At 37.2% G+C, this 24,116-nt stretch overlaps 2 protein-coding genes across 7 annotated transcripts in view; one reads left to right on the forward strand and one right to left on the reverse strand.

Moving 5' to 3' along the window:
• The window catches only part of LOC137278398 (protein GOLM2-like), a 30,462-nt gene extending 21,057 nt beyond the window's left edge, over nt 1-9,405 (forward strand). For 3 of the 5 annotated variants that reach the window (XM_067810693.1, XM_067810695.1, XM_067810698.1), the window contains 2 exons: nt 69-110; nt 3,445-9,405. In XM_067810693.1, the coding sequence (XP_067666794.1) occupies nt 69-110; nt 3,445-3,573 (171 nt within the window). In that variant the 3' untranslated portion in view covers nt 3,574-9,405. Of the gene's footprint in view, nt 1-68; nt 111-1,328; nt 1,346-3,444 lie in introns of all 5 variants that reach the window. The other 2 variants (XM_067810696.1, XM_067810697.1) reach the window with 1 other exon arrangement.
• A 406-nt stretch (nt 9,406-9,811) lies between these two features.
• Nucleotides 9,812-24,080, reverse strand: LOC137278400 (tRNA modification GTPase GTPBP3, mitochondrial-like). Of its 2 annotated transcripts, none has more exons than XM_067810701.1 (9): nt 23,935-24,080; nt 20,221-20,507; nt 19,669-19,804; nt 18,871-19,024; nt 17,890-17,962; nt 16,748-16,891; nt 15,604-15,769; nt 12,633-12,983; nt 9,812-10,061 (listed from the first exon to the last, which is right to left on the reverse strand). In XM_067810701.1, the coding sequence occupies exons 2-9, from the start codon at nt 20,498-20,500 to the stop codon at nt 9,827-9,829; spliced, it is 1,539 nt and encodes a 512-aa protein (XP_067666802.1). In that variant the 5' UTR covers nt 20,501-20,507; nt 23,935-24,080; the 3' UTR covers nt 9,812-9,826. The 2 variants fall into 2 exon arrangements, with proteins under 2 accessions (XP_067666802.1, XP_067666803.1); XM_067810702.1 differs by having other exon boundaries at nt 12,619-12,983; nt 23,935-24,051.
• Between the last annotated feature and the right edge of the window lie 36 nt (nt 24,081-24,116).

Here is a 24,116-nt window from a genome sequence, read left to right on the forward strand (position 1 = left end):
TTAAGTTGTGCAAATGAACACTGTGATGTTTGTAAAACATGCATTAATTGATCTCTATTGTCTTGCAGGAAGAACACAAAGAGGAGGACCCTAAGCTCAAATTTGAACCGGTAAGTATTTGGCTCTCTCTGCTTGTTTGTAGTGTGAGGTAATACCAGCTATAGATCTGTCGTGAATTTCAGCCTTACGTGTGCCCTTTGTTCTTGCTAACCATCAAGGGTGTGAGTTGGAACTGAACTTTCCATGTTTATTCAAGGATTATAGGTTGTGTGTACAGTAATCTAGCCCTACAGGGACATTCCAACTTAAAGTTGTGTGTGTTTCTTGAAGCTGTTTGTCACCAAACATTGGTGAGCGTAATGTCATGGAGTGTTACGCAGATCAAACTCGGAGTTGCAGTTTGATTTTAGAAAAATCAGAAATGTAGTCTCTCATCATTTTGACAGGTCTCTCTTGTGGACTTTGGTCATTAGGGTGATTTGTCATGTTTGGATGACTTTTCTTCCAGTTCTAAACAGAAACAAAATTTTATGTGTTTTCATGACCATCATGCAATTTTATGTTTATGCATTTTCTATTCTCGCGGTTCTTACGGATATCAGCTGAAAAAATAATAGAAACCGTCCTTATCGTATGAATGCTTGCTGTTTTTAAATGAAGAGACTCCCCCCTGTAACATCTGCATCTATCCATCACTATTACCACTCTTGAGCTTGATGAAAAACAAGGTTGTCCGCCACTGACTTGTAGAGGATTCTCCCATTGAGGAAGTAATGTTAAGAAGTGTAAGGAAGAGGAATCCTGTTGAAAAGGGCGTGAAAAATTTATGATTTGTCCAAGTTGGTAAAAACTCACCAATATCAATTTTTGTTACATTGCCAAATTTTGATCATGCGCAGACTTTAATCACTTCCTAGTTACCGGTCAGTGATGTAACAGCTAAGTATCACGTATTTGCAAGCTCAGCAGAAAACATGTTTACTGCAAGAATAGAAAACCTGTGAGAATATGAGATAGCTGTTGTTGTTACTTCACACGTAGACTTTATGCATATTGAATATCATCTATAGTATATAGAATGAGGATCCTGAATATTTTGTATGATATTTTTTATTTATGATCCTTATTATTTTATACCAAGATAAAAGTACCCTGGCGACATGGAAAGTTAGACTCAGACACATTCTCCTTGATTATAAAAAAACCAGCAAATACATGCCCCATATTTGTGTTTGTAAAACATTAACTGCTTTGAAACTGTATTTGCTTCTGTAACTTGCTGTGTACAGATTAATGCTTTATGTTTTGTTTTGCGTGTTTTCTTCCAGCAGAAAAACTAATTGAGGTAAACATACTAGTTTAGCTGTTTGGTGCAGGGTTTTGTTTGGTTTATGGCCGAGCTTGTAGGTGATTGCGTTGAAGGAGAATGTGGGAGGCAGTCCTCCTTGCAAAAATACAAAAATACAATTGTCTTAGTACCAAGAAGATGGTACCTCTGGTAGCTTGGCATAGGTTTGGAATCATCCTAGTGCCTAGATGATCATAAATTTCATAGCTTTACATAGGTTTACAATTTTCTTTTATCAGTGATAATTCTCATGTTTGAAATAAGTTTACAATCAACGTTGTGCCAAGATGACTGTAACTGCCATAGCTTGGCATGGATTTAGAATGAACTTAGTTCCTAGGTGATCATAACTTTCATAGCTTGACAAAGGTTTGCAATCATCTTAGTGCCAAGGGAACGTTAGGGTATGAAACTCCCAATCATTGGGCACATGAATTTGAGAATGTGACAGTCCGTGTTCAAAACAACACATCTCAGACTGTTGAGCAGGCACGTACTTTGAACTGATTGAAACATTTGCTTATCATGCTAAAGACCCAGGTTCGATTACCAACATGCATACAGTGTGTGAAGCCTATTTCTGGTGTCAGGAAACTGCTGGATTATTGCTAAAAGTTGCTTAAAACCTCACTCTTTCACTCGCTCACATAGTGCGGTTGTACTTGTACAACAAGTTGTAATTCTTTTAGAGGCATTTTAGAAGTTGTACAGATGAAGGAGAGCAAAGGTCTACGGATGGTCAGCTTCTTTATTGCAATGAATGTGATGTTTCAGCATAGGTACCACACTTGCTTAATAACAACTTTAGTACACACACCAAAATGTCACATATGTTTCAAAATAGACGTTGACTGTCCAAAGAACTTGTTTTTTCTTAATAGCTGTAGTGATAACATTGCACTGTTGAATTATTCACTCTTAGTTTGAACCTATCATCTTTACATTTTCACTTTAAAGCACTCACATCAGCAGTAACAGACTTGCTCTAGGTAGTGTTGGTATGGTACATGCTGAATCAAACCATCTCTCTTTGAGAATTAGGTTTGTTATTCATGATTACTGGAATTGAATATTCATGAATTTATTTTAAAAAGAGCGTTTGTACTTGAATTTGGGTGTCATGACATTTCTGGGGCAATAGGGTAGCCTAATAGTTAAAATCACTTCCAACAATAACACTGAATGCGGATATCCACACCTGGAATAAAATCTGAAAACAAGTTAGGGTAGCCTAATGGTTAAAGCAATCAAACCCTTGAAGATCTGGGTTTGATTCCCCATTTGATGCCTTGCTCTGATCAATTTAGTTAAGAGATAAACATCATGGCTGTTTTTGCTGGTTCCCAAGGTAGCAAATGCTAGGAACAGAATACCACCTGATCATGTTTTTCAACCAAGCAGTTTAAAGAATGCAGTGACTTTTGTTTTACAAGTTGGTGCCACATGTTCTTTTTGGATCTTCGTGAAGTTCGACCTTTTTCGGTGCTGGTCGTCAAATATGACTGAATGGATTGGCTTGATATTAGTCACTGATTTCTCATGGTGTTATGACAAGTTTGCTATGACATCTGTGCCTCAACTTGCTAACCTTGGGGTCCATGGCGCCCCAATTATTAGTTTCAGGGCTCCTTGCAGGCAATGGGAAGGTCTTGGGAAGTAACAGTGTAGAGAACTGTAATTTGATAATTTCTTTAAAACCTTTAAAGGATGAAATGATGCAAGCAACTGCTGTGAATGACAGAAAAAAACAATTCATGGTCATAGTCTATCATGATAACATTGTATTAAAGATGACATCATATTAAAGAGAAAGTTGACTTGTTAGTCTTACTATGTTTGTTATTATTTTTCCAGTTCAATACATTTGTAGCTAAATGTTGTATTGAATAGATGTTAGAATCCATGACAACTGTCTTCTTAAAACTGTAGCTAAATGATCCTTGATGGTAGACATCATTAAAACTTGTGGTGTTGGTAAACTTGTATTGGTATTTATGGCTGCTGTTAGCAATAAGGCAGATATTTTCTACAGCCTTGCCACTGAATTTTGAGAGACTTCATTTAGAGTAATGATTTCACGTTTGTATTTTCTGCAGAAAGACCTGAAACATCCATCAGATTTAGAACAGGACGAAGATGCCATAGACCGTATGAAAGACAATATGGCGCTTGAGGATAGGAAACCAGATGGATCATACAAGATTGAAGAAAGTGAAGGAATATAGACATAATCTGTAGTATACTTAGTTAATGACCACTTTGTGTTTATTGTAAGATATCTCATGGCTTTTTGGTTTTTAAGGAATTTGTTTTTTATTGAGCTCCTGCCATATCTATGAACCAATAATCAGGGAAAAGTCATGTCTTCATGTTTGTGAAAGATTCTCCAAAATAGAAGACTACTTGATTATACTTAGTTTTACTTTTAGAAGTCTAATTTTTTTTTTTAATATTTATTTTGCTGTGGTCAAGTTACATGAGAGAAATCCAACAACGAATTGCTGGTATTATGCAAAAGTGAAAATATCAGTTCTTGGAAGTATTATTTCAGTGTTCACGAATGGTGTTTCAAAGTAACAGGACATTGGGTCTTGTAAGTTTCAGATGTCTGTCTGACCCACTGAAAATTCACAGGACCCATAGAATAAAAATTAGACACACATTTCAGGTGTAACGTTTTTTATCAGTAGCATTGAAATAATTATTTCAATTTATAAACAGCAAACAGGTTTCATGTGTCGCATATGACAACTTCAGGCAAAGTCACTGTGAAATATACAGGCAGACACTGGCTGTAGACTTCCACCTGACCGTTGGCAGATCTGACAAATTTGTCATAGGATCTGATGCTGTTCATGAGCACTGATTGTTTGAAGTCACTTCACCATGTAGACTGTCGGACAGATTTGTGCTGTCTGTGATGGACATGTTGCTTGCTTCAATATTCAAAGAATGTGATAATGTTGCTGAGACTAGACATCACAGTAGTGCTTCTACTTCTGTAAGAAACTTACTTGGATACACATACCGTATTTAATGTACTTAGCGCTGAATTTTCATATTATGTGTCCAGTCAAAGACACTTATAACATGAAAATAATGGGTGCCCGAGTGTCTGTCGTTGAAAATATTTTCATACAGTAGGGATGGTTTTGGAGAAGGGTCCAGATTTGAATACAGTATCTTTGTTTTTTTTAGACATTTTCTTTCAGCCATAGATTTAGATTATTTGATTGTATCTGAGAATATTGGGTTTTTCCATATGGTTAACTGATAACACATGTATGGGTTTGTTGTGCTACAAGGTAGCGAGAACACGATGCATACCTATATTAGTAATGTTTAACTATCGCACAATGTTTGTAGCGTTGTCACATCATACCTCCATCGTTTATCCTACTGTTGTGAATGTCATGGCACTACTATCACAATGTGAATTTGGCTTGATGGTGCATTTTCAGGTTTAAATCTCCATTCACTATCTTTCAGTGTTTCCTTGCACTCACCCAGTGTTGCCATTACTAGTACCATCTGCAGCATCTGCACTTCATCATCACATTTTCACACAGATATATTCTTTCCAGTCACACCTGGGAGATTGGTGTGTCTTTGACAAAGCCATAACTTTGCATTGGACCAATGACATGTTTACTGTACAACATGGAAAGTGTGTACAAATTGCTTGGGAGGGAGAGTGAGTGAGTTAATCGTTCAAGTCACATTGACAATATTTCAGCCATATTGTGGCTAGGGGGAGAGAAACATTGTTAATGGAATAAGCATACCTGCAGTTGAATAAGTTGCTTTTGAAATTTCATTTCTGGACCTAAAATGAAGATCAGAAATTTAGTATACCATGTAAGCATAACACCTTTTGTTCCTTTCCTTACCCTCCAAACATTTTGCAAGACAAGAATTCATGAAACTATTTTTGTTAAGGTTATGGCTTTAACTATGTGAACAATATTCCTTTATCCAGAGTACATTCCATGATCCATATTGTGTCTTTGCAGTTGTATGTTTGAGTGTGATGGTTGTTGTTGCATAGACTAAACAGGATAAATGTTGCCTGCTTAGACAATGTTGTTATACCTTGTTTGGAAATTTTTGTGTTTGGAATGAATCATTAGAGTCAAGATGCCCCTGAACTCAACACTTCATGGATATGTTAGAAGAGCTTCATGACTAATGGACCCTCTTAATTTCGAAGTTTTTCTTTATATTGATGATATAACTGTCAGTAAAACTATGGTATGTTTGATGGGCATTCTATATGTTTGTGGTATAGCAGGGATCACTCTGGACAGGGATTTGGGTTTTTTTACCCATTGAAATACGAAATATCCCGTTTGAAATTTAAACATGGGGAGAAATTTCCATTACTTATGCATATATACACATGTAATATTATATAAATATCTAGTAGTTTCTTCTGAAAATCCATATATTCATATTAAAAAAAGATTTCCACTCACTGACCATTGCTTCAGAGTGATCCCTGGTAAAGAGATGACAAGACATATGGATAATCGGGATAGCTATTCTCAAAACGTTCGTAGCTCTACGAACTTCTTAAGGTCATTCTTAACACATTGATTATGATCACATTTAAGAATTCTTAGGGTTACAAACGTTTCGAGAATAAGGCCCCAGCTTCGTTATTTTGACAATGGCAACATTTCGGTATAGATTCTCAAAACGGTATCAGGATCTATACCGAAATGTCACTATTTTCAAAAGAAAGAGGTTGATCATTCATAAAGTCTTGTCATGTCAAAACAATGGTACTTTCATGTTTCATCTGTATGTTAACAGAGAACATAATACATTCATATTTTTGTAGTGATTTTCTGATGTATATATACATATATTGCCTTTGAAGCCCAGAAGTGACTGGCATTTGCAAGGTGTATATTACTATTCAATGCTGCAGGTTTACAGAAAATATTCGCACAATTGTGACAAGTATAAGGACAAGTGTTTCACTTAGCCATGTTAACTGAGCATTGTTTATAGAAACATTGTTCTAGGTTGTGACTCAGATATATGGCAAATGTTTGTGTGTAGCTGTTGGCAGGAAAAACTGTAACAAGTAACATGATTGTTACACCCTCTTACACAGCTCATATGAGAGGCTGGTTCAGCATATCAGCTGGTCATTTGTAGCACTTAAGTCATGGGTTTGTTTCTCAAGTATGACATGGTTTTGGTGTTCAGCATGTTACTTCTTGAGCTTCTGTAACTTCATGATAATGATAATGATGATGAGTAATCCTTTCTGATCACAGTGCTCTGTTTTATTTTCACATGAAGAAATTCTCTCTTTGCTTTCTTTTATTTAAAAAAGGCAGCTTACATATTTCCTTGGTTCAACTGAAAATGTGGTGAAGATTTGACCTTTATATGAAATATGGTTTCTAGGTACCATACTTGAATGACTTAAATGCAGCCTTAAAACGTTAAGTCAGATTAAATGGAAAAAAAGATGTTATCTTTGAAAGAAAGAAATCAGATAGGATTACTATCAACAATGACTCATTTTCCTTTTTGGTGGTGTCAGGTCTTTAAGGAGACCTCACCTGCTGAAAGAACATGCACTTACAATTTCTTCCTTTCATCATCATGTTTAGTTTTTAGATTGAGTCAAGTGAACAAACACCACACCACAAGTTGCACACTATTACACAAATGATATCTCGATACAAGGGGTCTCAGTAATGTATGTCATGTTTATATAGATGTGTTTATTTACAAAATCCTTATATGAATTATTTTCTCAGAGTTAATGATGTTTTCATATTTGGTTCTGTTATGTTTTTGTCTGTTAGAGTGTTTGTTGATTATCAGGAGCTATCAGGAACAAACATTTATACGTCGCTCTGTAGATCACAGTGTCTGTAGAAACCTTTTGTTGTGTCTGAAACTGTGATAAAATCATTCACTGATTAAGAAACTGACCTATTGATTATCTATTACGACTTGTTCAGTGTAAAAACTTTATCATGGAGTTGTCTTTGTAACATAGTGACAAGTCGTGGTGTGACATGCTTCGAGAAATGTTTATTTGTAAATGGTTTTCCAAACAATGAAGATACAAACAATCCCATCTTTTCAATCTTTTGTAGTAGGGTGGGGTAGCTTGAGTTTGATTCCCCACATAGGTACAGTGTGTGAAATCCATTTCTGGTGTCTCCTGCCATCATATATATTTGCTGGAATATTGCTAAAAGCACCATAAAAGTATACTCACTCACTCTTATGTAGTAGCCTTGCTCAGTTTGAAATCCTTGAAATTGTCCCGGAAAATAGTTTTGTTGCATGGTGAAGTGATATCTTTAATTGACCACTATTTCTATCAGAAGTCATTAAATGTCTTGAAACTGGGTTTTTGTTTGCAAAGATATGATTAACGGATAATTTTTGGAAAGTATTCTGCCCTGCATGAAATTGAAACATTCAGATTGTAACTATTCGTTGCAAAATGTGTTGTTCCTAACCTCTTAGATGGTAGATTTATTTGTTTGGTTTAAAATGTGTCAGTGAATAAGTTCTCCATTGGGGTGAAGAGGTAATGTAATATTTGTTTTTTGCTGTGTGATAGTCTGAAAACAAGGATAATCCTCGAGCAGATGAATAAGTGTAAAGTAAGGAACACTTCCAATTTCCATTTTATGAATGTTCCATGATGTAGTCCTTTCTTTGGGTCTTTTGGTTAACTTTTCAGAAGCATTATTGTTACTGATACTTTTGTAATTATTTCCTTTTTTATTTTCAATTTAATTGTGTGAAACGCACCAGGTAGTGAGTAGTGAGATATGTATATGTGTGTCCATTCCTTTCTCATGATCCTCATTGTCATATTGATCAGTCATGATCTGACAGTAGACAGATAGCTTATGACCATTTATGCATGTACATAAGGAATGTGAAATGTCAATCATGTTGTAAAAGTGACATGTGAATTATTGGGAAAGGTGAAATGTCAATCATTGGAAAAATGACATGTGATTCCACTGTTTGTCCAACGTCAATGTGTTGTGTCCGCGTTCTTCATAAGAGGATGTGGTAGCATCTCTTTTTGTTCAAGGCTTATGCATGTGAATTCAGTTTGTAAGATTTACTTCTTATTTTACAATTGTGACAACTGTGTATGAAGATGTTAATAATAGGGCAACTCTGATTTGTTTCTGTTGGAGGGCACCAAATTGTTCATCAAGTCCATCTTCTTCAGTCAAAATTTCCAAATTGAATTAATGTGTTTGTCTTTTGTTCCATCGTATTTATAGACTGAAAGTCTTTCACTCATCCAATCTGGGCTTTCCAGTAATTGTTTATTAATGTATGATGCACATTTCCTTTGATTATTGGACTAAAAGCTTCATATCAGAGCCTACTCAAAAGACCTTAAGAGCACCCAATTTTATTCATAAGACTAGTTGATTAGATATTCGTAGACATCATAAGAATACCTGGTGGTATTGCTGTGGATTGCTTTGTACAAAACAAAATAGGTATTATTCGGGTTTAAAACTGACATTGTGCTTCATGGATTTAATTTAATTAATTTCCAAATTGGTATTAATAATTTTATGATTTGAGATATTGTGCTTTAACAGTTACTTGTTTTCAGAAACCATCAGCATTGTTCACATAACATCTGCTTTGTTTCACAGCTTGTTGAAGTCCACTATAAACTGTCATTTTTCAACCAAATTCGTTTCTCATCCCCTCCAGTCAAGGGTATGTTCTGTTTTGAAATGAGAAAGATTTTGTAATTTAGATAATTTAAGGTTTGCAACTAATGTCATAAATAATGAAACTGGTTATTGTTGGAAAGTTGATGAAGGTTTTCAATCAAGAATTGTTAGTTTGGTTGACAGTTCTCTTACAGGTTGCTATGAGACAGCAGAGCGGTATCCATGACTGTGGTTGTTTCATTACCTATATGTGTGGGTTTTATACAGATGTGCATAATATATGTTTGTTCATGTGGTTTACATATTTTGTACATTGTGGGCAAACACAACTGAGGGAAATAAATTGTTATATACACACCAGTTAATGTGCTTTCTTGGATGTTTTACAGTGTGACAGAAATGCCAACTCTCCTCATTTTATGGGAATCATCCCTTAAAATGCATGTTAATTCCCCCATTTAACAGCCAAATTCATTCCAATTTTTTTTTAAATTATAACATTGATATAGATAGTCTGAATTACTGGAGGACTGGAATCATCTTTGACAGTTCATTTTCCTGTTTTTATTTTTGTTTTTTGTTTTTTTCAGTTATACCCATTCTCATCAATGCATATCTTTTTTGCCAAACACTGATCGTGGGGTTTCTGGACACAACACAAAATTATGCCCATGTAGTTGTGAAGTTGTTGTAGAAACCTTTAAGTATGTAATACAAATGTAACCAAGATGTGTAACTAAGCATTACCTAAATCAACATCAAGGAGTAAACATTCAAATATTTATTTTCCAATACAGAAATCTTTGAAAATAACATCCAAAATATCTTCTGAACTTATCTTCCAAGTGATCTTCCCAAGTTCCCGAGCTGCTTTTCGAAGCTGTTGTGCAGATAGAACAATGTCTGTTTCCTGCTCCACACTAAAGTAGGATTCAAGATGGCTGACGCACCGAGTAAGATGGTGTCGATGACGGGCCTTGGTCAGACTTGGGTTGCCACTCAGAGGATTTCCACATCTGACAAAAACAGATTTTCTTTGCATCAGAAATTAAGAAAAAACTTCAGCTAGAATTTTAAAGTTTCATTTTCAACAGGCCTAAATAAATCACTGAAATATGTAAATATTTCATAGTGTGTAAATGAAGTACAGTCCTGTCAGTATCTTGAAGTACTTTGAAGATATGGAGATATCACCTTACACAGACCTTACACAGACATGTCTTCAATTGAGCTTCAACAGGTCCAAATTATCTACTCAGATATCCCACCCCCTGTCAGCCTACCCTACCCAGATACCTGTTATGTTAATTCCTGTCATCAGATTTGTAAGAAATGGCAATGTGCAAGTTTTTCAATATCTTAATGATGTATTGAATTCAAAAGAAGTGACTGTAAATTATGTCTAAATCTTTACATGCAACCTTTTAATCGTGAAAGAGTAACATTGCTTAATCCATTAGTCACATGACCATGGTGTCCGGGTTTTTGAGATGGGTACTTGTGTCCAAACAATCCCGGGTATCTGGGTTACCCATTTTGGACTAATGCTTAGTCTCTGAATGTTTAATTTTGATTGTAACAAGCAAACCTATTTAATTTGAGTAGGAGCCCAAGGCTGAAAAGAGATTCAGACCTAAACCTGGGGAAATACAGACTTGCTATATTTAGAGCCTTAGCACTGCAGGGAGGGCTAGGCTGTAGGGAAAATAATGTGGTGCAGGGACAGTGAGACAGAGCCTAGTCTGAAGGTTATGACAGGTGGAGGTTGATATTTGATCTCTATGCTTCACTATACTGTCCCTGAACCTGTACATTATTCAGATTTACAGCCTTATTGACAAATCATACAGATTCTCTCCATCCCTGAACTGGAGCACTGTAAACTTCAGTCTGTTCCAGATGTTGCCAGCTGACTAAAGCCATCACCTGATGCAGTGTTGGAAACTGTAGATTGAATGATTCTTTCCTGCACTTCAAAACAACATGGATTTCTTTATAACCTATCCACTAAAATATTTAAAAATGGTCTGCATCTTGCAACATGGTATTTCTTAGCACAAACTTTTCATCAACAGTTCGAGGCTTAATTATTGTTTTCACACTTTTTAAAAGCATTTCAGTGGACACTGTTTTCTTCAATAATATACCATAAACTACTTCTGATAATGAAGTGGCCAACCCCAGATATTCTCACTCCATTGGCTTGTTCAGCCAGACACATTGTATTTCAGCATCGTAAGTGAAAATAATCTTAGAAATCCACAGAAATACTTAGAGTTCTTTGTGACACATAGGATTCATGGTCTTGGTTTTCTTAAATAAATAATTTTTTAAATGGTCTGTAATCTCATATTTTAATATGTGGGGCAATGTTGACACAGATATAAACATATCTTCCATTTTTGTATGACCAGCCACCCACCGAGCCACTCTCTTCCACTATACTTCGAATAGACACCTACAGAGCTAACCCCCACAGAGTTTAAGTCTTCCACAATAGTTTAAACAAATGTCCATTGAGCCAACATCTTCCACTTTAGTTTGTAAAGAAACTTACAGAGCTAACCCCCCACTGAACTAAAGTCTTCCTCAATAGTTTGAACAAATACCCATTGAGCCAACATCTTCCACTTTAGTTTGTAAAGAGACCTACAGAGCTAACCCCCAACTGAGCTAAAGTCTTCCTCAATAGTTTGAACAAATGTCCACTGAGCCAACATCTTCCACTTAAGTTTGTAAAGAAACCTACAGAGCTAACCCCCACTGAGCTAAAGTCTTCCACAATAGTTTGAACAAATACCCATTGAGCCAACATCTTCCACTTTAGTTTGTAAAGAAACCTACAGAGCTAACCCCCACTGAGCTAAAGTCTTCCACAATAGTTTGCACAAATACATCTTCCACTTTAGTTTGTAAAGAAACCTACAGAGCTAACCCCCACTGAGCTAAAGTCTTCCACAATAGTTTGAACAAATACATCTTCCACTTAAGTTTGTAAAGAAACCTACAGAGCTAACCCCCCACTGAGCTAAAGTCTTCCTCAGTAGTTTGAACAAATACCCATTGAGCCAACATCTTCCACTTTAGTTTGTAAAGAAACCTACAGAGCTAACCCCCCACTGAACTATAGTCTTCCACAATAGTTTGAACAAATACCCATTGAGCCAACATCCTCCACTTTAGTTTGTAAAGAAACCTACAGAGCTAACACCCACTGAGCTAAAATCTTCCATTATAGTACATACAGACATCTATAAAGCTAAGATCTTCCACCATAGTTTGAGCAAACACCCACTCAGCTAAAACCTTTAACTGAAGTTTGTACAAACACCCACTGAGCTAAGATCTTCAACCATAGTTTGAGCAAACACCAACTCTGCTAAAGTCTTTAACTAAAGTTTGTACAAACACCCACTGAGCTACGATCTTCCACCAAAGTATACAAAACACCTTCTGTGCTAAACTCTTTCACTATATACCATGCACACATATCCACTGAGGAATGATCTGCTCCGGAAAAAGTGATTTCATTATAAAGTCAAAAGATGTCAATGCCATCAACATAATAAATACCTCTTGACACGTACCCACGCTTCACCCTCTCTGCCAGAAGGTTAATAAAGTGTTCCATTCCTTCCCCTGTAGTGCAGGACACTGTTGCTGTAGCAACATCCCCAGGGGGAAAGTCTGGGGTCCATGAGGGCACAAGGTCACACTTGTTGACCACTAGCAATGTCTGTCTGTCCTCTTCTGGCTGGACAGCATCTCCGCCATCCGGCATCAGTCTCTCTGCTTCGTTGTCATCATGCTGTGTGCCGCCCATCACTCCAAGGTCATACAAATGGTCCCTTACAAATTTGTCCACATCACAGTTTGTGTAAGCTGATGAAAACTTTGATGCATCCACGAGAATTATTTTGATGTCAGCCTGCTCTGCTCTGAAGAGGAGAATAATAAGTCATTTGAAATCAATTGACAACAGGCAAGTTTTCTGTTCCTAAGTCCAAAAATGTTTTATGTGCTCCTATCATCTTCCAAAAATGTTTCTATGGAAATAAGTGAAAAAGACAAAAAATCCAAATTTCATTTTCAGAACTTCTTTGGAGAGACTAACATTAAAGATATGGTCTCTTTTTGGAAAACCTGACAGCACTGAAGGAGGACAAGCATATGATACGAGGGGATGTCAATAAGTTTTGAGCCTTGAGCATTTTCCATACCCAGGTGTCACAGCCTATGGTACGACATTGAACCTTGGGGTGTAGCTGATGTGATATATAAGTTTTGGTATCCTACTCTCAGAAGTTATTGAACAGCTCACATTGACAGAAAGAGACCCCCCTCACGGCAGTGAAAATGAATAAAATTGAGTATAGAGTAGTAATTAAGTTTTTAGTTCTTGAAGGAAACTCGGCGAAGAACATTGAAGAAAGGCTTTCAGCAGTTTATAGGAAGTCTTCCCCTTCATCTGCTACCATCAAACGATGGGTCAATGAATTTAAGCATGGTAAAGAGAGTCTTGAAGATGACCCCAGTCCAGGTCGCCCAACAACAAGCACTAGTCAGGAAAACATTGACAGAGAGTGCATAGACTTGTGCTGGAAAATCGTCGAATCACACTCCACGAGTTAGAGGAGACCACAGGCATTTCACACAGATCCATCGAGACAATTCTTCATGAACATCTCGTCATGTCTAAGGTGTGCGCAAGATGGGTGCCAAGAATGCTTACAGATGAAATGAAGCAAACAAGGGTCACCATAAGCAACTCCATGCTAACCACATACAACAAGAATCCAGAAGATTTTCACTTTAGGCTAGTAACCTGTGATGAAACCTGGATCCACCACTATGATCCTGAGAGCAAACAAGAATCCATGGAATGGAAACATGTCACTTCTCCCAAGACCAAAAAGTTCAAAGCCTCCAGATCAGTGCAGAAGGTAACGGCGACAGTCTTCTGGGATAGCAAAGGCGTCATCCACATAGATTACTTACCAAACGGAAGAACAATGAATGGGGAATATTACGCTAACTTGTTGAGGCAAGTGCGACAGTCAATCAAGGAGAAGCGCCACGGCAAGATCAGACGTGGTATTCTTCTACATCAAGACAATGCTCCAGTACACACCTCTTGCGTTGCAGCTGCTGCTGTCCAGGAATGCGGGTACGAAATCTTGCTGCATCCCCCCTACTCTCCAGACCTGGCACCAAGTGATTACCATCTGTTCCCAAATCTCAAGAAACACTTGCGTGGTCGTAGATTTCAGGATGATAATGAGCTTATTGCTGCTACTGAGGCTTGCTTTGAGGACCAAAATGGCGCCTTCTACAGAGATGGCATCAGCGCCTGGCAAAAAAAGATGGAAAAACAAGATGAACAAGGGGACTATGTTGAAAAATAAATGTGGTTCATACCAAGATTTTGTGTTTTTCTATGCAAGGCTTATTGACATCCCCTCGTACTAGGACCTGTCATTCTTAAATACAGATAAAGTATGCACCAGGGCCCCGTTTGACAAAACTCTCGTGAGCCTAAGATCTCATAACATTTCTCGTAGCATTTGCACCTCCTATGCTACAATATACTAGGTACGAATGTTGCGAGAAATGTTACAAGATCTTAGGCTTACGAGAGTTTTGTGAAATGGACCCCAGGAACTTTAAGGGGAGAAAGATATTACCAGTGTATGAAATAAGCCCAAAATCCAGTCAAACATCAGCACTCATAACTTCAAAATGTTGCCAGCCCAAAATGGACTCAATCAGACCAAACACAAGAGATAATGTGAATATACTCCGATGTATGGAACATCCGAAATTTTTGCCAGACCACTAAGCTGGCAGGCAGTAAGTTTTGAGTCAGAAATCTAACCCATCTCAGGCAGATGGATGGGTCTTATTATTCTATGCTTGAAATCCAATTGTAGTGAAAAACCTGAGGTACAGAAAATGAGGAAGCATGAAAAACTCTCTCCACCTCACCTTGTTGTTGACACAATCCAATAGTCAAAACTCAACGTCCTTCACACGCAATGTGGGAAAAATAATAATTGTTTCATGGTAATCAGTCAGCATTATTCAAGTCGCATGTACATGGCCATAATATTAGTTATTACTGCATGACAGTCATTGGGAAATTTGTGATTGCAGTCTGGGTATGTGGATGCTGACACCTTTAATTGTCATGTACTTGTAATATATACTCATGGACAAAAATAAGGGAACACACGTGAAAGAACATGTGTTCCTTTATTCTTTTTCAAGTTTCTTTACAAGGTTTGTATTGCATTGTGGGTGAAATTCTGTAAATAAATAAAGGAACACTAGTACGTATACTTTCATGTGTTCCCTTTTTTGTTTCTATGAGTATATGCTACGTTTGATATAAATGATCACCAACACCAATGACAATGTAAACATTTTCTGCACCTTGGCACTGCTGTATCTAGATGTAATCATAAATATTTACTCAAAGAAAACTATGAACACAATGAGTGCAAATCCCAAATGTAAAATATGTTTCACTGAAAATAATGTCTACATTTACCACCTTACCTCTCTATTGCACGTCGGACACCTTCCTTCTCCACTGCATCACCTGTCTCTCGAAGTCCTGCTGTGTCACTCAGGAGCACCGGGTACCCGCCAATATTGAGCGCCGTCTCCACTACGTCCCTTGTGGTGCCAGCAATTGGGGAGACAATGGCAGCTGGTCTCTGACCTGTAGATACAACAAATAAATAATACATGTATTACACTGATTAAAACAATACTTGTTAAATATCTGGTAAACCTATTAGGAAATATAAGTCAACACAGACAATGATTTTCGATTCTTAAAATGTTAAGCTAGTGAAAACACAGGCAATGTTCCCAGGGTCTGAATTATTTGTACAAATCCATGCTTTTGGTGATGCTTCCTTTTTCTTATTTAATATTCCATCTATATAACAGCTGTAAATGGCTCAGACAATCCAGTGATCAACAGCATGAGCACCACCTTACACAAATGGGATAAAAAGACACATGTCAACCATGTCAGCGAGTCTGAACAAATAATCCTGTCTGTCATTTTCTTAAACAAGGATGAGTTGCTGAAGACTTATTCAAACCTGAGTTGGTAATGGAACAAGTGATTATGATGAAGTTATTAAATAATGGCTGGTTTTAGTAATGCAATAAACAAATTCTATGAACTTGGTACAAACTGTCCAAATGTGCTTGAATACTTGTTTTCATAATATATCTGTTTTTCTGTAAGCAAATGTGGCTGTATTCATTTGGCACTGTGAAATACACTGGCCTGTTCCATCAAACATTATCCATTTATTTAAGAATGATAATACATGAAAATGAGATTAGTTTTTCTTCATAGTAAATATCAAGCATAAAATCTGTCCCAGAGTGACCCAGGTATGTGATGATGGTCTGTAAATACTTGACACTGGACCACACAAACCACTGATCAGCTTCAACAGCATTGACCAAATAATAGAGAAATGATGACACGAGTCAAAAATGTCAGTGAGTCTGACCACCTGATCGTCACAAGTTATCAATAAATATAACCTGTTTGTTAATTTTGTTAACATATCTGTCCTGTAACTGAACATATTTGACAAACTGGATGTCATAGTTAGCTAGTTAGCTAAACTCTTCTTGTTGTGGAGATAAAAATGAGAGCAATCCATATACTTACACAGTGCATTGAGGAGGCTGCTCTTGCCCACATTTGGTTCTCCAATGATAGCAACACGCACTCCCGATCGTAACCTTTCCCCTCTGCGGTTGTCGTGGAGATGGCCTTTCATTTCTTCTATCATCACTTGCACCTCTGACCTTGCTGAAATGTCCCATGGTAACATCTGATGCACCTCTTAATTCTTAGTATCCATGCACTGTGCAAAACAGACCCTTGCATGCTAGACCATGCTTAGTAAAAATCCATTTGGGCTAATAAATCTCCTATCACTTGCCTGACTGGCTACTGAATTGTCATGGGGCCATTTTGTAATATATATTGACCTGTTAAGTTATAATACATTTAAAATCAAATCAAGCAAGACAGTGGCCTCATAAAAATGTTCATCATATTGGAAGCTTAAAGATGAAACCCATGTCTGGCCAACAATATCTTATTCCCATCTATTCTTGTAAGTTTTCGCTTAGTTTCTACATTCAAATTTTGGGCTAGGGAATTCTTTTCAGTGCTAGTAACTCTCAAGTATAGCTAGCCCAAAATATGGAAACTATTTTGCACACTGTATCCATGTAAGACTCTTGGGTTAAAATGTTTCAACAAAAACTAAGCTGGTTGTAAGAGTGAGTGAGTGAGTGAGTGAGTGAGTGAGTTTAGTTTTACGCTGAACTCAGCAATATTCCTGCTATGTGACAGCAGTCTGTAAATAATCTGGTCAGGACCAGACAATCCAGTGATCAACAACATGAGCATCAATCTATGCAAATGGAATCCAACGACATGTGTCAACCAAATCGCTGTGCCTCACCATCCGATCCCGTTAGCCACCTCTTAGAACATAGCATGGCTTACTAAAGATCAGTTCTAACCTAGATCTTCACAGGTGCGGGTTGTAACAGGTGATATTCATGTGGTTCTGTGTTTTGGCTTGTCACACTTGATCATTGGATCATTCCTCAAAATATCATTCAGTCACTGGATTGTCTATTCTAGATTTGTTCTTTCACAGGTTGATATCATGTTGTGACATAATTGTGAAATAATTCGTGGAAATACAAAACAAACTTAGGTATAAAAATACTGTATTAATCTAATGAAAAAATGCTTAAAGTAATTAATCAGAACTCTACGGTAAGACTTACCATGATCCAACACATCATCTTCTATGTTCTCATCTTCACTGAAGTCAATATATGCCTCTACATTGGCAAGACACTGAAACATTATTTACACTTTTATAGAAGGTGTATAACTAATAAGAGGTTCACAGACCATTGTGTATTTGAAAATAAATAGAACATCTGACTGGATGAAAAATATCAAATGGGATTGTGTCTTAAATTTGACGTTTCACAGAATATGGATGCTATGATCACACAATGTACCAAAGGTCATACACAGACTTGCCTACAGCAGATGCCAGTGCCTCTTTGGTGTGACAAGCAAACACTTTTCCCACTAGGCTACCCAAGTGCACCTCTCAGCAGAGGAGAGGATTAAATGACCAAGGACAGGCAGGTGCTTGCAGGTTGCTGAGACCTTCTAACAAAATTCAACTACTGACCCTCTTGCTAACAAAAATACAGAAAAAATACATTTTTCACGTCTTTTTTCCATCACAATAAACGCAATAGTGTATTGTTCTCTACAGCCTTCCCAAAAACTGGGAAATTATTTCATTCTTGAGGTCAGTGTTCCGACAGATACTTGGGTACTCAAGCATGGGTTGTGGTGTGACTGATCAGGGAGATAACCCTCATAATCTATGGAGGCATTTGTGTGATCCAGTGGTTAAAGTGTTTGCTTGTCATGCTGAAAACCCAGGTTTGATACCCAATGTGAGCCCACTGTGTGAAGCCCATTTCTGATATTGCTGTAATACTGCTAAAAGCAGCACATAACTCACTCACTCATAATGCAAAGCTGCAAAGTGTGTTGCAGACATTAAAGAGAATAACACAGTGCCTGGTTTTATATTCACTCAATTATATAAGAAAAACAAATCATCAGTTCTGTGGCATATTAGCATTGTAACAATCTACTGAAATCTGGGTACATGTCCAGGTTTTTCCACCTGTCAGAACCAAGCACCTGATTTGCCAGGGGACAACTGAGTCTCTCACCTTGATAATCCTCCTCCTCCATGTCATGTACATATTCCCGAGATCACCCTCCATCTGGCGTAGCGCCTGACGCCTCTGTGCTTCCGTCTCTGCTGAGATCAGGTCAGAAAGACCTTCTACCTCCGTCAGATCAAGCTGTTCGTTCATATAGGCCCTGGTGGACAGAAATTTCTGAATAAGGGCAACATGTTCTTTTCACAAATAACTACACTACTCAGTTTCTACCTGCTGTAAAATGATGTTCCTCGGTTAGGTGGAAAAGAAACAAAGGAACCGACAAAACTCGCGTTTTAATATTACAGTGAGTTAAAATGTAAAGTCATATCTGCTTTATCCAGCCATACAATGACAGGTATAAACTACAAAGAGTAGCTGGGGTGTCATTGTGCAAAGTAGCCTTAATGCTATCTTTGATAAGCATTCTAGAAGTTGAGTTGATGCAGAATGAGGACTATGATTTATGGATATCCAACTTCTTCTATTCAGTGAGTGCGACGTTTTGACGCAGATACTAATGTCATACCATTTGATTCCAAATTTCTCCAAAAAATGACCTCATACTTTTGTGAAATCATTAGATCTGTGCTAGTTTTCAATTCTACGTACTTATGAAGACATATTTTGAATAGTTATGCTGATAGCAACATTATGCAGTGCTCCATTGATTTTTATTTATTCTCGGGTTTTTTTGTTACAAATCAATGACTGAATTTGTATTTACTTGTTTTTAAACTATGTGCAAAACTAAAAATAACAAAACTATTTTGTACCTTCAGTGTGCATAGAATATTTTCTTACCTCTTTGTGAACTCTCCAGCTTCGGCATGGCGGAAACCAGGAAGTTCTGCAAGTGCATCCAACATTGCTGTCACCACAGCGGGGCCACCATGCACCTGGAACTCTGCACAGTCCTCACCTGTGAAGCTCTTGGGCCCTACAGTAACAAGGTCTCTTAAGGCCTTCTTACTATCAACTGATAGTTAACTGTTACCTACACTGGTTAACTTTACGACCATTTACTAACTTCAAATGTTAACTGTACAATGCATGTATCTAAAACAACTTACAGCTGTTTAATGAAAATCATATATATAAATACAATTACAGACTCATACATGTTTGTAAGTTGTAAGTAATCTAGGTAAATATGTCTTGCATTCACATGATTCCATAACTATGAATTCAACTATGGGGTTCAAACATTCTTTTGTTATAATTTTAATTCAGATTTGTAAACAAGAAAAAACATTACATATTTGAACAATGCTATATATTCAGCACACTTTACAAACCTTGCGCAAGCATATAATTGTATGATATTTTCGTTGTAGAAAACACTGAATACTGTACCTGGAAACCAGAGCACAAGTCCCTTGTCTATTGCTTCTGAGGACTGTGGAAAGTAAATTCGTCGTAGAACTGCTTTCCGAGGTGGCGGGATTCTTCTAACCATTTGCCGAAGCGATTCTGATGTGGAAGGTCCTGACACCCTGATAACTGCTACTCCAGACCTACCGTGCCCGGACGAGAGGGCAAAGATTGTTCCATGACCATGCAACACCTGTTGGGAGACTCTCCGGCAATGGGTGTGGCCGAGGCAGCAGGCCAGGTGTTTCATCCATAGGATCATGGTCAGTCTGGCAATATTTTTATGCAGTGTTTGTTACAGTTACATTTAACCTGTTATCATCTTTATACAGGGATTTATCAACTTTTTCCAAACAAACTGTCCACAGGTTAACTGGGAAAATTAGAAATATTAAAGTTGTTATTTTTCACAAGTTATATATGAGATATTTTAAACACTAAAATTTAGTGCAACAGTGTAAAACAATGCACAATATGCAGTTTTAACAGTCAAATACAACATGATATAACAAGCAAGCCCTGAAAGCCAGAAGAGTAATTATACAATAAGAAGATCATGCAACGGGGAATTTGCTTCCTGACAGAGCAGAATATCATCCTCTAAGTCTGCCTACATTAATATTTCCTTGTTTAACATGACACCTAAGAACACATGCTTTTGAAAGGAGCATATCAAGAAATGTCAAAAATCTGGAAATCTTGGATGGGACTCTTTTTTCCCAAAGCCCAAAGGCCAAACCCCTATCCGTAAGCTAAGTTAGAATCTGTTTAGAAGCTGTTTAAAGGGGTACTGATGCGGAGCAATTTCCGTGGACTGGTTTAAACTTTTGTTATTGTTTTTCTCCCTTGAGTACCCGGATGATATCCCAGAATTGGTGACTGGTTCGTAACCTCTGCTGTGCAGTCCGCATTAATTAAGAGTTTAATTATAGACAGATCAACTAAGGTGAAGTCATTTTTACTTCATTACAAATGTATTATGAAAACAAATGAAACACTTTGATGGTTAATCATCTGCCAGGGGTAGAAATGGTAAAAAACTATTAGGACGGAAAAATAATGAAGCCAGTGTATGTCTCTATATTTTGTCGCATAACCCTAATTAGTTTGTTGTCATATTTGTTTGATTTTGAAAATTAATAAAAGAACACACGGTCTGCTTATACTTACAGTAAATTTCTAACATGACGGTAACATTTAAACATTGTATAGACTGTCAATAGGGATCCTATTTCACACACATACGCGATCTAGTGTGTGTTTTCTGTCATATAGATTCTGCAGAATGCTACATCAAATAAATTAAAACAAAATGCAAATAATGAATGTTAAACAGACTAATTTTATAGCAACAATGTCTGGCTACTACCTTGTTCAGGAATGTATCCATCAATATCCACATAAAAGAACGACATTCCAAGCTGGTAAATAATCCTGCTCTGTGTCGTGTGTCTTGCAACAGTCGAATTTGCGAAAATATAACACATCATTCCACATCTTTCACACTGGTGAAAACCTGATAAAACTCTCATTGGTCACCCAAGATAGCACACCTGGCAGCTAATTGTATGATGTCCGCCATTCTAAGTAATTTAGTTAACCAATAATGAGCAACGAATCAATCAACGCAATGATTGTTAACTCTTTGAAGGGAGGATGTTGTTTTTACACTCACACTTTATGACAGGGTGTAGTCAGTATAGATTAGTACATCTACACATACTGCCTTTTGACAAATCCTCTGTAGAAGATAAAAGTAATTAATTAATCAGTGTGTTATCAGTTAATCCTTTGATCGATGTTTGTTTTTGTAAGTCAGCTGATGAACCCTCTTTCATCACTTACATGCACATATTACATAACATACAATACATTACAATACATTAATTTATAATGTTGAATATTTACTCTAGACAGGAGACATGCCAAATGGGGACCTTTGTTGAGTAACCTGAGAGGTGTTACCACTGATTATACCTGTTATAAATTCATTAACTGACCACCAAGAGAATGATGGCAAATAACACACGTAGGTTTACACAATCAAACGCGGTAACAGCAAGGAATATGTAATGTCTGTGTGGCATGTAGCCTGAAAACATGTATGGGCCAAAACTGTTTTGAGGATACGAACGGAACTTAGTTACATAAGGAATACATACAGGCATTTGCTGTGTACTTGGATGAATAGGTGTAATCAGTTTTTTTACGTAAGAAAATTTTCAGATTTCTCTACCAATGGCAAAGTCATCGTTTTTAGTTTACAAATTCAAATAAATCAACTGTGTGTTTTTATTATCATAGATAATAAACTAGGGTAGCTACCATAGCTACCAAAATTTACGTATGATATTTGCTATCACAGCTGGGCCAACACTCAAAACTATCTAAATATAAAGCTTTGCAATCTTTCGGACTGAAACAAATGGCTTGCTACGTGTCTGTAGACATCATATTTTCAAGTCTTTGAAGGGCATTTAGAAGTGAAATGCATAAGGATGAAGATTTTATGGATATCAACTTCTTTATAAATGCCCTTCTTCTAAATGCCCTTCAAAACCGTGACCAAGGAGTGTACCTACCAAGTGCCTGGGACTTATTGATAAATTAATCTCATCTATCTGTGTACATTCTATCTATGTAATTCATGTATAGCCAATCTACCCGTGTACATCCTTATCTACTTGTGTTTGTACATCATCAACCCCCATGTAAACATGCCCATCAACCCTCATGTAGTCATGTACATCATCCTTAATCCCCAATCATGTGTTATGTAAACATCATCCACCATTGGCTTCCATCCTTATCCCCAATCATGTACATCGTCCTTAATCCCCTACCTGTGTTATGTAAATATATCCCATCATCTGTAATGTATTACCATTGGCTTCTATCATTGTTATCATAACTGTCGGGTTCCAATCAGCGCTTGTTTATACTGGCTTCCAGCTTTCGTTAAGTCATTCCACTTGTTACTTTGTTATTGTCTTACCTGTACATATAAATATAGCTCTGTACCCCATTCTCAATCACCTGATGAAGGAGTAAGCATTAACTCCGAAACGTTGTGTTCTCATATAAAGAAGTTGATATCCATAAAATCTTCATCCTTATCATATTTTCACATAACATGATTAAATATCGAGGTAAAAAACACAGAAATTGGATCAAATTGGATCAGTCGCCATCCAAGCATCCGAAAAACAAAACTACACTGCTGGGATATTTTGTTACGATCAGACAAGGAATACCATGGATATTTTTAAATAATGGCATATGATGGGCACCCGGCTTCCTGACTGTTTAGGTGAAGAAATTCTGCTAATGAGGACCGGTGCCCAGTCCGTTTGTCCGTCACGGTCGAGGGAGCGGGCGCTGACCAATTTGCAGTTTTGTTTCGTAATTATAGACCGTTGGCGAGAAACATTATTCGCTCCGCATCAGTGCCCCTTTAATGACAATGTAAATTCCCAATAAAATACATGCTACTTTTGACCACTTTCTAAATTCTTGACATGAGTAGTTCAACGTTATGAAACATATCTTTATCAGATATATATTGATAACATAAATCCGCCACAGCGTCTCTCAACGAGAGTGAAATAGCGACGGCCGATATTGATAGTTGACGAGGAACCGTCCCAAGTGATAAAACGATACAGAGAGTATGGATCTGTCGGGGCTCAAACTCACTTCTGTCGACTACAGCTGTCGTTTTCATTCTTTTTTTTTTCAGGGTGATATTACAATCGATCTATTAGGCCAATACCCGAATCATTTCTGACGAGTAAAATCAAAACATTCCAAACCGGAAGCACGTGTACCTCATTCCGGGAATCCCCTTGAAATTTATTGCTATAAATAGCCAAAGTAGC

This window comes from Haliotis asinina, chromosome 3 (genome assembly GCF_037392515.1).
Source record: "Haliotis asinina isolate JCU_RB_2024 chromosome 3, JCU_Hal_asi_v2, whole genome shotgun sequence".
Lineage (NCBI taxonomy): Eukaryota > Metazoa > Mollusca > Gastropoda > Lepetellida > Haliotidae > Haliotis > Haliotis asinina.